This window comes from Ahaetulla prasina, chromosome 2 (assembly GCF_028640845.1).
Source record: "Ahaetulla prasina isolate Xishuangbanna chromosome 2, ASM2864084v1, whole genome shotgun sequence".
NCBI lineage: Eukaryota > Metazoa > Chordata > Lepidosauria > Squamata > Colubridae > Ahaetulla > Ahaetulla prasina.
Window position 1 is genome coordinate 130,418,152 of NC_080540.1, and position 14,617 is coordinate 130,432,768.

Below are 14,617 nucleotides of genomic sequence, written 5' to 3' on the forward strand. Positions count from 1 at the left end.
AAAGGGAAACTTGCAGAGATGCAAATACAATCTTAAAGGTAATTTAGCTATTTGCCTCATCCACTCATGTTGTTTTAGACTGGTTGCAAATATCTAATTATCTATAGATGGATGTTATCGATGTCCAGTGTTTACGAATATCCAGTGAAGTAAAATACTCATATTTTAAACTTGTTCCATGTTCTTAAGAAATTAAAGTTTGGAGACAATTATTAAAAAAAATAAATGATATAAATTCTATTATTGTATTATTGCTTCTAAAACAAAAAAAGGTTGGAGGTTTTAAATGCAAAACCCTGCAAAATTTCTTATTTTTGTGAGGAGTGTACAGGTTTGTAGGAGAGGTATGGCAAGTGTTGGAGTAGGAGAGAGACAGTGTGTGAAAGGTGGTGAGGATTGGGGAGAGTGCACGAAAGTGCAGCATGGATCAGGGAGAGTACAGAAGGGGTATGCAAGAGGCGCAGGACAGGGCAGGGCAGGAAGGGTGTGATACAGGCTGCTAAGAGTGGGAAGGGGGGCAGCATGCATAAGAAAGGGTGCATGGGGGTGTAGATTGGAGAGTGTATGCAGGAGTGCAGTGCAGATCAAGAAGGGTGCCCAAGAACTGTACAGGAAGGGGAGGATATGCAGGGGTTTGTGGACAGGGTATGTGGGGGCGGGTGCAGTTGGGATCAGGGTGGGTATGTGAACATATGGGTTAGGGAGTGTGCACAAGAGGCATGGTGCATGTCCAGGAGGGTACACAGGGATGGGGATGGGCCAAGAAAGGTATGTGGGGTGCAACATGGGTTGGGGAGGGTGCGTGAAGGCATGGCACATGTCCGGAAGGGTGTACAGATTGTATGAATGGCTGGCACAGAGACAGGAGCCAGAGGAAGATGCACAAGTGGGGGAGATTCACCTCAACAACTTGCAATCTTTCCTGCTGGCTTCCCCACTGACTGTCTGGGGAAGCCAGCAGGGAAGGTTGCAAATGACAATCATGTGATCGCAGGGCACTGCAACCAATCATAAGCGCAAACCATTTGCCTAGTGCCCAGATCACAATCACATGACCACGGGATTGCTGAGATGGCCGGAATTCCAAGGACCTGTCATAACCACCATTCATCCAGCAGCACTGTAATCTTGCAGTCGCTGAACAAATGGCCATAGGTCAGGGGCTACCTGTACAAGGATCCTGATTCTGTTAATATCCATTATATGGTGCTGACAATTTGTTAAGGAAGCATTCTGGAAGCATCTAGGTAATGATTCCACGTCTTTAGATGAACATATGTATTCCATGAGTACCAAAGTTGCCCTCTAAAACAGCCCCTTGGTCCATGCGGTGTGCCCCACTGGGGAAAATCGGCCACGTAGACACCCAGTCCACTGCCTTACCTTTACATGCGCTCTGTTCTGACATGCATGTTTTGTCTCTACATGCAGGCCTGACTCTTTCCCGCATGGTGTCCACACATCAGTGCCAGAGCCATGTAAAGGGACTGCAGGTTGCCACAGCCACCCCTCCTGGTGGGCTACAACTACATACCGACGCCTCTCCGCCACAGGCACCCCTCAGCCTCCCTACAGGTTGGGGCCACCTCACCCTGACTAGGACTGCTCCAGCACCTGAGAGCCCAGGTCAGGGGTACAGCTGGGCTGGGCTGGGCTGGGCAAGCCTCCCTAGCAGTCGGGCTGCCTGATTGCAGCATAGGAAAACACAGGCCAGGGACAAAAGCAGCAAGGAGAAGGGAGATGTCTGGTTCATGATATTTATCACCACAATATTTAGCTTTGGAGACATGTCCTCACTCACGCATACCCACTTGTTCTTGACTGATGTACGTGTGCATGCCTCGTTCTTGCCTCTGTCTTTGTTCAAAAGATGGATAATGTGTGCCTCGGTGCTCCAAATATTGCCGAATGCTACCTTAGCCAATGGCAAGAGTTGGTGAGGGTTGCAGTTCAGCAACAGATGCAGGAATACATTTTGCCCATTCTTGCACTACAACACTATGCTGCTACATTTGTAGTAGACCTCTGTGGACACTTCCAACCTTATCTGGTAACTCCATTAAAGGTACATTTATTTGCTGCTTCTTCTTCTTCCTTTTATTTTTAAGGGCAGTTTTACCTCTCAGGGCAGAATTCTGATGGCTATGCCAGCCACGTCTACCACACACATCTAATAGAGTGATACACTTTTCTTTCTTTCCATCTGCACGTGCAAGTTTGGCCTTCCCTCAAATTCAGCAGAGCCAAGCATGTTTGCTCTACTTAACCTGCTTGTTCATTATTGCATCTTCCCTCAAATAACCTGGTATGGTGGATTTAGAGTCAAAATCGGAATAAGTGGAGGCTGATGTAAGGAAAGTGTCACATAGCTAAATTCCTTCATTGCTTGCCGACTAATCTCTCCCTGAAAACTGGGGCTTCTAATTCTAATTAGAAACTGGGGTTTTCATTTTGTGCTCTGTGACAAAGCCTGCAGGGCTGTGAAACTGTCTGCTACCAATTGCTTTCTTTCACCTAACATTTTCTTCCTTAGGGAAGAAAACCCTCCGTTTCCTCTCCACAAAATGCCATTTGAAATGTCTCCCCTCCTGTCCAGCAGGTGATAGAAACAGCGTGGGCAGCGAAGGCAGTATTGGCAGTATCCGAAGTGCTGGTAGCGGACAAAGTACTGAGGGTACCAATGGACAATTCATGGGAATCCTCATTGAGAATGTGAAGGTAAGGAAATAGTATTTTTTGTGCAAAAGCGTGAGAATCTTTTGTTCTGTGATCTTCAGCTCATGTTCACCCAAAACCAGCGCTTATCTGGCTGAAGTTGATTTCAAAGTGATAAATTCATCAGATTCACAAGCAGAAAGCATCCAACACAGCAGCAGCATAGCAGAATTCAAAGACATGGGAAGCCATATCCGAAGGAAAGGTCTTGACTATTTTAAGAATGGAATTCATGGTAATCTTTACTGATTGCCATATTTCCAGCAACCTTTTATGGAATGATTATATTCCATTAGGAGAGCCAGTTTGGTGTAATGATTAAGGCGCCATGCTAAAAACCAGGAGGCCGTGAATTCTAGTCCTTAGGCAGGCAGAAAGCCAGCTGAGGGACCCTTGGTCCGGTGACTCTCTCTGCTTTAGGAAGATGCCAAGGGCAATCAGACCTGAAAAATCTAGAAAAATCTAGACCTGATCTAGAGATTAGATCAGGGAATGAATGAATAAATGAATGAATGCTTTATTCCACCTTTATTATTTTCATAATAAATAAGCTAACATGGTGAACATATCTGATAGTCTTTCCTCTTGCTATTTTCTCCACAACAGCAACCTTGTGAAGTGGGTTGGATTGAAAGAGGGCAATTGGCCTCTCAGTTGGCTTTCAGGCTTAGGGCAGAATTAAAACTCAAGGTTTCTGAGTTTCTAGCCTGGTGATTTAACCACTATACCAAACTCTTTCTAATTGTGAGGAATCAACATTGATTTGAAAAGAAACACACACACACACACACACATGCCATCAAGTTGGTCTCAACTCTTAATCACCACAGGTAAGCCTTCTCCAAGATGATGTGTCCCCAACCTGACCTTTCAGAACTTCTAATGATGCACCCAATGGTGTTGTATTTGACTTCATCCACTTTGCTGTTCAACACCTTTTTCTTCTCTTTCTATGAGACTTCTAAAGAGAAGAAAATCTTTGCATAATGTATCCAAAATTATCGTTTGAGTTTGGTCAGCAACCTGTCCTGATTGCTCTCAGCAGCCTCAGAGGTTATTATTAATTTTATTTATTAATTAAATTTCTATACCGCCCTTCTCCCGAAGGACTCAGGGCGGTGTACAGCCTTATTTAAAACACATAAATACACAATATAAATTCCAGATTTAAAATGCATTTAAAACAAAATATTTAACAGGCCTAATTAACTAAAACGGTGATAGACCGATAAACCTATCGGTCTATCGGTTACTTGGGCACACCTGGCTTTGACAAGACCATTCAGTCCATTACTCCTGACATGCTTTGGCTGGTTTGCCTCTCTCTTGATAAAGCCAAGAAGTCTTGTCTTTTCAGACACTAGTTGTGTTCCTAAGGGCTGTGTGGAGGAGTACCTGGGTCTAGGACAGGAATGTTTGGGCTGGTTGCTGGCTTGGTTTCATTTATGGAGCCCAGCAGTACAGGATCCATTCTTGAATACTTCTTCCTGGTCCTGGTCCTGATATTAGCAAGCCTCTGGGGACCAGACCATGACCTTTTGATGCACTTCCACTTAGGTGACACTGCCTTTAAGCCATTCTCATTTTAAGGAGCTTATATCTCACTTGGAAGCCCCAAGTGAGATATAAGCTCCTTAAAACTCACTTGGATGCTGAAATTCATGATTTGCTAATGGGTGAATAACAAGATGGTGATGACTAAAAAGAAATCAATTGTGAGAGATAATGTGCTTTTTATGGCCGAGCTAGATGAGATGTAGGAGTATTTTCTCATTTAAAGAAAGACTGAGCTACAGTTTTCTTTAAGACCTTTGTCAGACATAAGAGCTCTGAATTTGATTTAAGCACTCTTGAGTGACAGAGCTGATTGTAATTCTTTCCCTAGAGGCTATATTTCTATTCAGGTTCCAGGTCCTCCACAACTAGATTACTCCCCACTATGGAAAATATAATAATACTTGGTATTATGTTTGTTCTCATCTTCAGATAGCCACTGCCTGGAAAATCCGAGAGTTATAATCTGAATATTTCAGAAGGTAGCTGGTTGGAGAAGGATGTTCTTTATTATTTAGAGATGTAGTGGGATGTTCTCTGGCAGCCATTTAAAAGGACAGGGGCACTGTATCTGACAAAATTCCCAAGAAATAACTATACGATCCCTTTAAAGCAGTGCTGTGTTAACGAACTGGGTACGAGGAGACAGTAGTCTTCACCTTTGGGGATGAACTGATGATGGTTTGCATTCCCATTCCCTTTCTTTTCCCACCTGGGCTTTGAAAATGATAGAGAGCTTCCATAGATCAGGGTTGCTGATCTGCAGGGGGTAAATTAAAAGAACAGCCAGTTCATTGCCCAGTTGTAAGTATGCTTTTGCTGATACTATATGCAAAATCTTTTTGAGTACGAGGGGAAAAAAATCCTATGTCTGGGAAAGTGATGACCGAGGGCTCTCTTCACTCTTGTGTCTGCAGCCACTTTTGCCTGGTGGGGAGGATCTGCAGCAACATGTCCCGAGTTCAAATTCTCACAATGGTCAAACAAGCTCCTTAGGTAAGTGGAGATGTGCTGTCATCTTGAGACAAGAGGAATAGATGTCACAGAGGTAGAAAGGGAGAAACAGAGCCTCTTTCCTAATAGAAACAGATACAAGCTTTGAACAAGGTGAATGTTCAGCTGGGTTGGCATGCTTGAATGGCAGGGAGACAATGCTATTAATTTCTGAACAGAGTAGCAGAGTTATTGGAGGTCTTCTAGTCCAACCCCCTGCTCAGGCAGGAAACCCTACACCATTTCAGACAAATGGTTGTCCAATCTCTTCTTAAAAACTTCCAGTGTTGCAACATTCACAACTTCTGGAGGCAAACCGTTTCACCGGTTAATTGTTCTAACTGTCAGGAAATTTCTCCTTAGTTTTAGGTTGATTCTCTCCTTGGATTTGTTTCCATCCATTGCTTCTTGTCCTGCCTTCAGGTGCTTTGGAAAATATAGACTTAGAGCAGAGCTCTTGCTATTTGCCCCGCAGTGTCAAATGCTGCTTTTATACAACAGCTTTTCCCATCTTGATAACCTCTAAATGAGTTGGATTACAACTCCCAGATTTTCCATTGGCCATATTGCCTAGAAACTATGACAAAAGAAGCCCCACACTTCTGAAAGGTATGGTGCAGAAGACTGCTCCAGGTGTCCATGAAAATCTATGCCTGAATGTCTTTGGTATGAAAAATTGAAATTCAAGAGCATGTGAGAATTGACTTTAAAACAATACATTAATTAAAATGAAATTGAGTATACTGTTCAATTGTACTCCCTTGTTTCCCCAAGAAGCTGCTGGTAGCTTTTGAGAAAAGATGGGTTTTCAAATTAAAAATTTACAGGACAGAAATGTAAATAAAATGTACATTCCCTATTTGTGAATTCCATGGGTGTAAATGCAGGAAGTGCCACCATCACAGTGAAAGGATTTCTGGGAGTTGAAGTCCACAAGTCTTAAAGTTGCCAAGGTTGGAGACCCCTGCCCTATTCAAACAAACAAATGTTATGTAGCAACGGGCCTTTTTGCATGACTGTGTCCTGCATTGATTCTTCCAAGGCTCCATTGCCTGCTCTGATTTTTGCTTTGATTCTTTGCAGGGACACAAATGCATCAGAATTTCTCCAGTGACAGGATCTTCTCCCACCAATATCTACGCCCAGAGCAGCTCCTGGAAGGGAAGGTATTGTCATTTCTTTGTTCAAAGAACAGACAACCCTTAAAAATGTTGATATCAGGTGTTCCTCAAGATTCCTTAAAAATCATCTGGTGCCACTTCTTGCCTGGAATTAGAAAACGGACAGAAGAATTGAAAAGATGCAGGGGAGTAATATGGTAGTGCAAGGTAGAGGAGCAACAAATGCAGTGCTAAGGCTGCAAATACGTTAAGACTACTGTGTGTTTCATCTTTTCTGGAGTTGTTTTGGCAAAGAGGCATGCTATATTAGTGGATCTAGTTGGTCTAGAAACCTTCCCTCGCAAGGTCTCTTTTTATGGTATTGCTATCAGAAAAGATGAAGATGAAACTGAAATACTTTGGCCACTTAATGAGATGGAAGGAGAAAAGAGCCTAATGCTGGGAACAATTGAGGGTAAAAGAAGAAGAGGACGACAGAGAATGAGGTGGCTGGATGGAGTCACTGAAGCAGTAGGCATGAGCTTAAATGGTCTCCAGGGGAAAGTTGTCCATGGGGTTGTGATGGGTCAGACACAACTTCGCAACAAACAACAGCAACATCAGAATAGAGCGAGTAGAATGCCAAGGGCAGCAGATGTTTCTATGGCTACTATAAAGAGTTGTACAATGGCAGAGATTGCTCTTCCCAAGAAAATGTTGCTAATAACATTTATATTGAGTGCAGTGCTAAACAAAGGAATTACGTAATAAAATTACTCCTTAGATTTGCTGAGATCTTTCCAAGAAACCGTATTATTAATAGCTGGAAATAAATCAGTAAATTTGAAACTATTAAATTGCATTTTCTGTACTCTGGTCTTGACTTGGAAACTGCACTTGAAGACCATTAACAAGGACTTTCCAAAGAATAACAATTAGTTCATATCTTTTCACTTTATCAAGAGACATTTTATTACATCCATTAAATAAGTGCATGCCAAGCATGCCGATGAATGGCAAAGCTGAGGTTAAGTCCAAGCTGGCACGAGTGCTGACAATCTGCTATTTTCAAATAGACGTCCCACCCAGAGTTTAATGAGTGGCCCATCACTCAGAAAAAGTGGGGCTTGAATTACAGCCAAAATAGGTAACCTAATGTCCTCTTGTGTTTTCCCATCATCTTTACCCATTTGGAGATAGGTGACCTGATGCCGTGCTGCTTGACTGTTCTTGTTGGGTTTTTTTAAATACACATGCTCAAGCACACTATTAATATTTTGGTAAAATAACCAAGAGAAATAGGGATGTAAGGATCATTGTGATCTTTTCCAAAAGGGACTTTTCTTTCTTTCTTTCTTTCTTTTGCAGGATGCTGCAGCCATTTATAATTGGCTAAGTGATTTCCAGCTGGAGTGTTATACAGCCAACTTCCTGAATGCAGGTTATGATGTGCCAACAATCAGCCGCATGACTCCAGAGGTAAAAAAATAAATAAAAATAGAGGGAAAGGCAAAGGTGGGAAAGTGCCTTTTAGTTCCTCCATGCAATTATCATTTGGGGTGTATAAGAACCTGGCCATTTTCTCAAAAGAGACACTGCTGTACACACATTGCATAGATGCTTAGTTCTCCATTGTAGATTATATTAAATGTATTTGGTTTGTGGTAGATAGTTACTTGGGCTCTTTCTTCCAGGATCTCACAGCAATTGGGGTAACCAAACCAGGCCACAGGAAGAAAATTTCGACGGAGATTGGACAGCTCAGCATTGCTGAATGGCTCCCAAATTATATTCCTGTGAGTATGGCAACTACCAAGATCTACAAGAAACCTGTGATCAACTATATCCCATCTGAAAGCATACACTCCCAGACTCAAAAAACAGCTATAGAGTGTCTATGAGGCATATTGTAATGTAATCATTATTTAATGCCACCATATCGTTGATCACCTTCTGCATAAAATGAGGTTGCATCTATAACATTGTTCTATTCCCATTCTTTTCCCCAGAGTGCTGCATCCTTTTCATGGAGGTCTCTTAGAGTATCTGCAAATGCAAACCCAATAAGCTGCTCTCTACTTTACCAGGGCTATCATTTGCTCACTCTGATAAAGTGATGATTTGAGTGAATGTTTTAAGCTATATATAAAGATGGTGGCATTTTGAAGATTGCTTTTTTTTTTTGCTTGTCAAAATGGCAAGGGAATACAGGCACTATAACCCAAAACCTTATCTGACATATGTATCTTTTAGGATCCATTTAGTTTCCTAACTCTCCCAAGTTGCATAGGCTTGGAGAGAAAGAAAGAGATTTCTAATAAAACTCAGTGTGATGTATTATTTTCTAGGATGACTTGATGGAATGGTTGAGTGCTATTGGTTTACCACAGTACCACAAAAAGTTGGTGAGCAACGGTTATGACTCCATCAACATTGTGACCGATCTGACTTGGGAGGATTTGCAAGAGATTGGCATCAACAAACTTGGTGAGAAGAAATCAAAAGCCAGAGGCAAAACCACCAGGGCTTTGGGACCTTCTGGTTGTATGTAACTAACAAGACTGTTCCTGTAAGGGTGGGGAAATTGGATCCATAGCATAATAGTCACTGCACCTCAGCTTGATCGTGTTTCAGTGATTCATCTCTCAGAACTTTTTAACTGACTTGGAATGGAAAATCTAGTCAGTCTGTACTGTTGAAGAAGAGTACTGTTAGAAGAGTACTGTACTGTTAGAAGAGTATCATGGTGACTGTGGTACTTACAGGCAAGGATAAGAACCTTAGAAAATTTATTAGCAATTAGAAATAGCAATAGCACTTATATATTGCTCCATAGTGCTTTGCAGCATTCTCTGAGCAGTTTACACATGTCAGCATATCGCCCCGAACAATCTGGGTCCTCATTTTACTGACCTCAGAATGATGGAAGGCTGAGTCAAGCTTGAACTGGTCAGGATCAAAGTCCTGGCTGTGGGCAGAGTTAGCTTGCAATACTGCATTCTAATCACTGCACCACCAGGGCTCCCATCATTTGGTAACTAACTTGGCATGAAGGAAGTTAAAATCTAAAGTATCTTGATGATGTCAGTTTGCTTGCTTTTGGCCTAAAGTGAATCCAAGAAGGGTAGTCATAAATAGTTAATCACCAACTAAGAATAATGCAGCACCTCACAAAAGCTTTTACACTCCAAAGCCTATTTGATTTAAATTTACTCCTGATATTCCATGGAATCCTAAGAAAAGTATTTCCTTATTCAAATAGATTGACAGTTTCCTCAAATTTTGTTGGCTGACTCCAATTCACTTTATGATATGTAGCCGTGAGAGAACATTGGACCTAGCCCAGGATGCAGTCTTCATTTTTGCACAGTGACAGACTCAGCAAAGCTTGCCAAGGACAGTCCCAAAAAGGAGACAGCCTCCTAGACTGTGTCCACAGAGTTTGTCTTCTGTGCAGTGTGACTTTGTAGCTGTGAGATGGATGCAGCAAGAGCAGGAAACATTGCAAATCCTTTGCTAGGCACAGTGGTATCCTAACTGCTCATGGACAGAGGCTGTCTCTTGTTTTAACAGAGCAGAATCTTGTGGTATCTTAAGGAGAATATTTGGAATATTTGTTGGTTGTGGAACACTTTGCACCTACATATACAGTACATTATTCCTTTTCCCTTGAGGTATTACTAGGGAGAGAGGCTTTAATCTGCCCCTTTCTAGCAATGAGGGATTGTGGTTCATTGCCATTATCCTAGCAACTCTGATTAAGAATCAGAGCGAGGGTGGGTGGCTGGGGCGAGACCCCCACCACAAACACACACACACACGCCCGTGAGGCGTCTTGCTTGCATGTCACACACACGCACGCTCGCTGGGAAAAAAAGGATGGATGGATGGATGGAAGTAAGGAAGGAAGGATGGATTGATGGATGGGCGACCGCTTTGAGCGCAACCCTTCTCCCGCAACTAAGGGGGTCAATGTTTTCCCCAATCCTAGGGTGTGGGAAACAGTCATTCTTTCTTCCCCTAGTCTCTCCGAGATCGCACTGCAGCGCCCATCATCCCCAGCCGGCAATCTGAGCTCGTGCCATCGATGTGGTCCTTGAACTTCCCCCTCCTAGGATGGCCGGCGTGGAGGGTGTGGTGGTGGTAAAACGGCCAGGAGAAAGCTTTCGCTCTTTTCGAGAGGTCCTCTTGGAAGGCTGCCTTGGAAAGGGAAAGTGGGGAGGGGGCAGAGATTTCTCCCTCAAAGGTCCCCTTGGAAGGCTGGGTTGGAAAGGGAAAGTGGGGAGGGGGCAGAGATTTCTTCCTCGGGTCCTTCTAGAGTCCTTGAGAAACTGATATCATACAAGGTTAATAAATTATACTCCTCCTCCTCATTGATGAGTTTTTCATCCTGAAATTGATTGAAACATTGTACCATCATATGCTGCCATAGTATAGTGTTAACAACATCTGTAAAGATGATATATGAGCATGACACTAAGTTTTTTCTATATTTCCCCCTTTATTGAAAAACTTCCATCATGCTTCTTTCTGAAAACAAAGGTCATTATAATATACCTCATTATATATTTGATTTGATGATATTTCAGTTAATAAATACCATTTAAGGTGTTAAGCTTCTTTTCTTTTTCAGCAGCAAAGTGAATTACAACTTTAAAGAACTTTATTACTTTATATTCATTTATTTTAAGTATAGATTTTAGATTTTTAAACAAATATGTTTAGAGCTTTTATATCTTTCAAGTTATTCAAATTATCCCTCAGCAGGTATATAATGGCATCCAATTCCAATATCATGTTGGGGCTTTTGAGCAAGGGAGGAGGCGTGAGCACCGCCTTTCGCTGGCATTCCGGGATTTCCCTTTGTTTAGAGCTGGGAATCCTCCTTCCCCTTTTGCACTCCCTCCTCCTCCCTCTCTCTCTCTCTCTCTCTCTCTCACACACACACACACACACACACAGACTTCTAAAGTCGATTGGCACAATGAAGGCAAAGACCACAATTGTTTTAAGAAAGAAGCTTTAGCAGGGAGGGGGGATGGGAGGGTGTTTTAAGTTTTGGCAAACAGCCAGGCCAACTGTATTGGAGAAGGTCACACAACTGGCCTTAACATTTTAGCTGCTGTCTTTTTCCTCACACTTGGGTTTAATGATATTAGAGACCCTTATTGCCCTGCCAAAAAAAAAAAAAAAGCCACCCCAACGTCTATGAAAATTAACCTTCTCTGCCAAGAGACACTGTGCAGGGTATTTTCACTATTGGTGTGCATACAGGCTTAGATTTGTGCTGGGTTCTTAGTGCTTAGAGCACTGACCTTCAGAGGCACCCTGGTCCCTTGGAAGCTAAAGGAGGACTCATTTTCATGCTTGCAGTTGTATTGTCAATTTCTGTGAGACAATGTTGTTGAAGTAACTCACTCACTCATACATTCATTCATTCATTCCTTGTGTGTGCAATCACACTTAGCCAATAAAATTCTATTCTATTCTATTCTATTCTATTCATTCATTCATTCATTCATTTATTTTGTCAAATACATATTAAATAATTATATAAATATAAGCATGAATTGAATACATAAAGGAATACAACTAAAGGGAACATTAGGACAGGGACGGTAGGCACGCTGGTGCTCTTATGCACGCCTTACAGACCTCTTAGGAATGGGGTGAGGTCAATACTAGATAGTCTTTGGTTAAGGCTTTGGGGATTTTGGGAAGAGACCACAGAGTCAGGTAGCACATTCAGGCATTAACAACTCTGTTACTGAAGTCACATTTTCTGCAATCTAGATTGGAGAGGTTCACTTTTAAGTTTGAATCTATTGTGTTCTCGTGTATTGTTGTGGTTGAAGCTGAAGTAGTCATTGATAGGAAGTACATTGTAGCAGATAATTTTATGAGCTATGCTCAGGTCATACCAAAGGCGGCGTAGTTCTAAATTTTCTAAAGCTGGGAATCCTCCTTCCCCCTTTTGCACTTTTATTGTTTTTCGTTCAAATAAATATTCATGTTATTTTACTTGGCTCTATCTTTATTTTTTACATTGACCAGTAGCTGCCTCATTTCCCACCCTCGGCTTATACTCGAGTCAATAGTTTTTCCCAGTTTTTGTGGTAAAATTAGGTGCCTCGGCTTATATTCGGATCGGCTTATACTCGAGTATATACGGTATATTAAATGTATTTGGTTTGTGGTAGATAGTTACTTGGGCTCTTTCTTCCAGGATCTCACAGCAATTGGGGTAACCAAACCAGGCCACAGGAAGAAAATTTCGACGGAGATTGGACAGCTCAGCATTGCTGAATGGCTCCCAAATTATATTCCTGTGAGTATGGCAACTACCAAGATCTACAAGAAACCTGTGATCAACTATATCCCATCTGAAAGCATACACTCCCAGACTCAAAAAACAGCTATAGAGTGTCTATGAGGCATATTGTAATGTAATCATTATTTAATGCCACCATATCGTTGACCACCTTCTGCATAAAATGAGGTTGCATCTATAACATTGTTCTATTCCCATTCTTTTCCCCAGAGTGCTGCATCCTTTTCATGGAGGTCTCTTAGAGTATCTGCAAATGCAAACCCAATAAGCTGCTCTCTACTTTACCAGGGCTATCATTTGCTCACTCTGATAAAGTGATGATTTGAGTGAATGTTTTAAGCTATATATAAAGATGGTGGCATTTTGAAGATTGCTTTTTTTTTTTGCTTGTCAAAATGGCAAGGGAATACAGGCACTATAACCCAAAACCTTATCTGACATATGTATCTTTTAGGATCCATTTAGTTTCCTAACTCTCCCAAGTTGCATAGGCTTGGAGAGAAAGAAAGAGATTTCTAATAAAACTCAGTGTGATGTATTATTTTCTAGGATGACTTGATGGAATGGTTGAGTGCTATTGGTTTACCACAGTACCACAAAAAGTTGGTGAGCAACGGTTATGACTCCATCAACATTGTGACCGATCTGACTTGGGAGGATTTGCAAGAGATTGGCATCAACAAACTTGGTGAGAAGAAATCAAAAGCCAGAGGCAAAACCACCAGGGCTTTGGGACCTTCTGGTTGTATGTAACTAACAAGACTGTTCCTGTAAGGGTGGGGAAATTGGATCCATAGCATAATAGTCACTGCACCTCAGCTTGATCGTGTTTCAGTGATTCATCTCTCAGAACTTTTTAACTGACTTGGAATGGAAAATCTAGTCAGTCTGTATTGTTGGCTATCCATTAGAAGAGTATCATGGTGACTGTGGTACTTACAGGCAAGGATAAGAACCATAGAAAATTTATTAGCAATTAGAAATAGCAATAGCACTTATATATTGCTCCATAGTGCTTTGCAGCATTCTCTGAGCAGTTTACACATGTCAGCATATCGCCCCCAACAATCTGGGTCCTCATTTTACTGACCTCAGAATGATGGAAGGCTGAGTCAAGCTTGAACTGGTCAGGATCAAAGTCCTGGCTGTGGGAAGAATTAGCTTGCAATACTGCATTCTAATCACTGCACCACTAGGGCTCCCATCATTTGGTAACTAACTTGGCATGAAGGAAGTTAAAATCTAAAGTATCTTGATGATGTCAGTTTGCTTGCTTTTGGCCTAAAGTGAATCCAAGAAGGGTAGTCATAAATAGTTAATCACCAACTAAGAATAATGCAGCACCTCACAAAAGCTTTTACACTCCAAAGCCTATTTGATTTAAATTTACTCCTGATATTCCATGGAATCCTAAGAAAAGTATTTCCTTATTCAAATAGATTGACAGTTTCCTCAAATTTTGTTGGCTGACTCCAATTCACTTTATGATATGTAGCCATGAGAGAACATTGGACCTAGCCCAGGATGCAGTCTTCATTTTTGCACAGTGACAGACTCAGCAAAGCTTGCCAAGGACAGTCCCAAAAAGGAGACGGCCTCCTAGACTGTGTCCACAGAGTTGTCTTCTGTGCAGTGTGACTTTGTAGCTGTGAGATGGATGCAGCAAGAGCAGGAAACATTGCAAATCCTTTGCTAGGCACAGTGGTATCCTAACTGCTCATGGACAGAGGCTGTCTCTTGTTTTAACAGAGCAGAATCTTGTGGTATCTTAAGGAGAATATTTGGAGTAATAGGTTACATTGTTGGTTGTGGAACACTTTGCACCTACATATACAGTACATTCTTCCTTTTCCCTTGAGGTATTACTAGGGAGAGAGGCTTTAATCTGCCCCCTTCTAGCAATGAGGGATTGTGGTTCATTGCC

The 14,617-nt window shown here is 41.8% G+C and overlaps 1 protein-coding gene across 1 annotated transcript in view; it reads left to right on the forward strand.

Annotated features, from left to right (window-relative positions):
* CASKIN2 (CASK interacting protein 2) overlaps positions 1 to 14,617 on the forward strand; it is a 137,204-nt gene that overhangs the window by 110,531 nt on the left and 12,056 nt on the right. Inside the window, exons 12-18 of the mRNA XM_058174017.1 lie at positions 1,432 to 1,626; positions 2,597 to 2,718; positions 5,187 to 5,265; positions 6,346 to 6,428; positions 7,731 to 7,841; positions 8,057 to 8,158; positions 8,711 to 8,849. Of these exons, the coding sequence (XP_058030000.1) occupies positions 1,432 to 1,626; positions 2,597 to 2,718; positions 5,187 to 5,265; positions 6,346 to 6,428; positions 7,731 to 7,841; positions 8,057 to 8,158; positions 8,711 to 8,849 (831 nt within the window). The remainder of the gene's footprint in view (positions 1 to 1,431; positions 1,627 to 2,596; positions 2,719 to 5,186; positions 5,266 to 6,345; positions 6,429 to 7,730; positions 7,842 to 8,056; positions 8,159 to 8,710; positions 8,850 to 14,617) is intronic.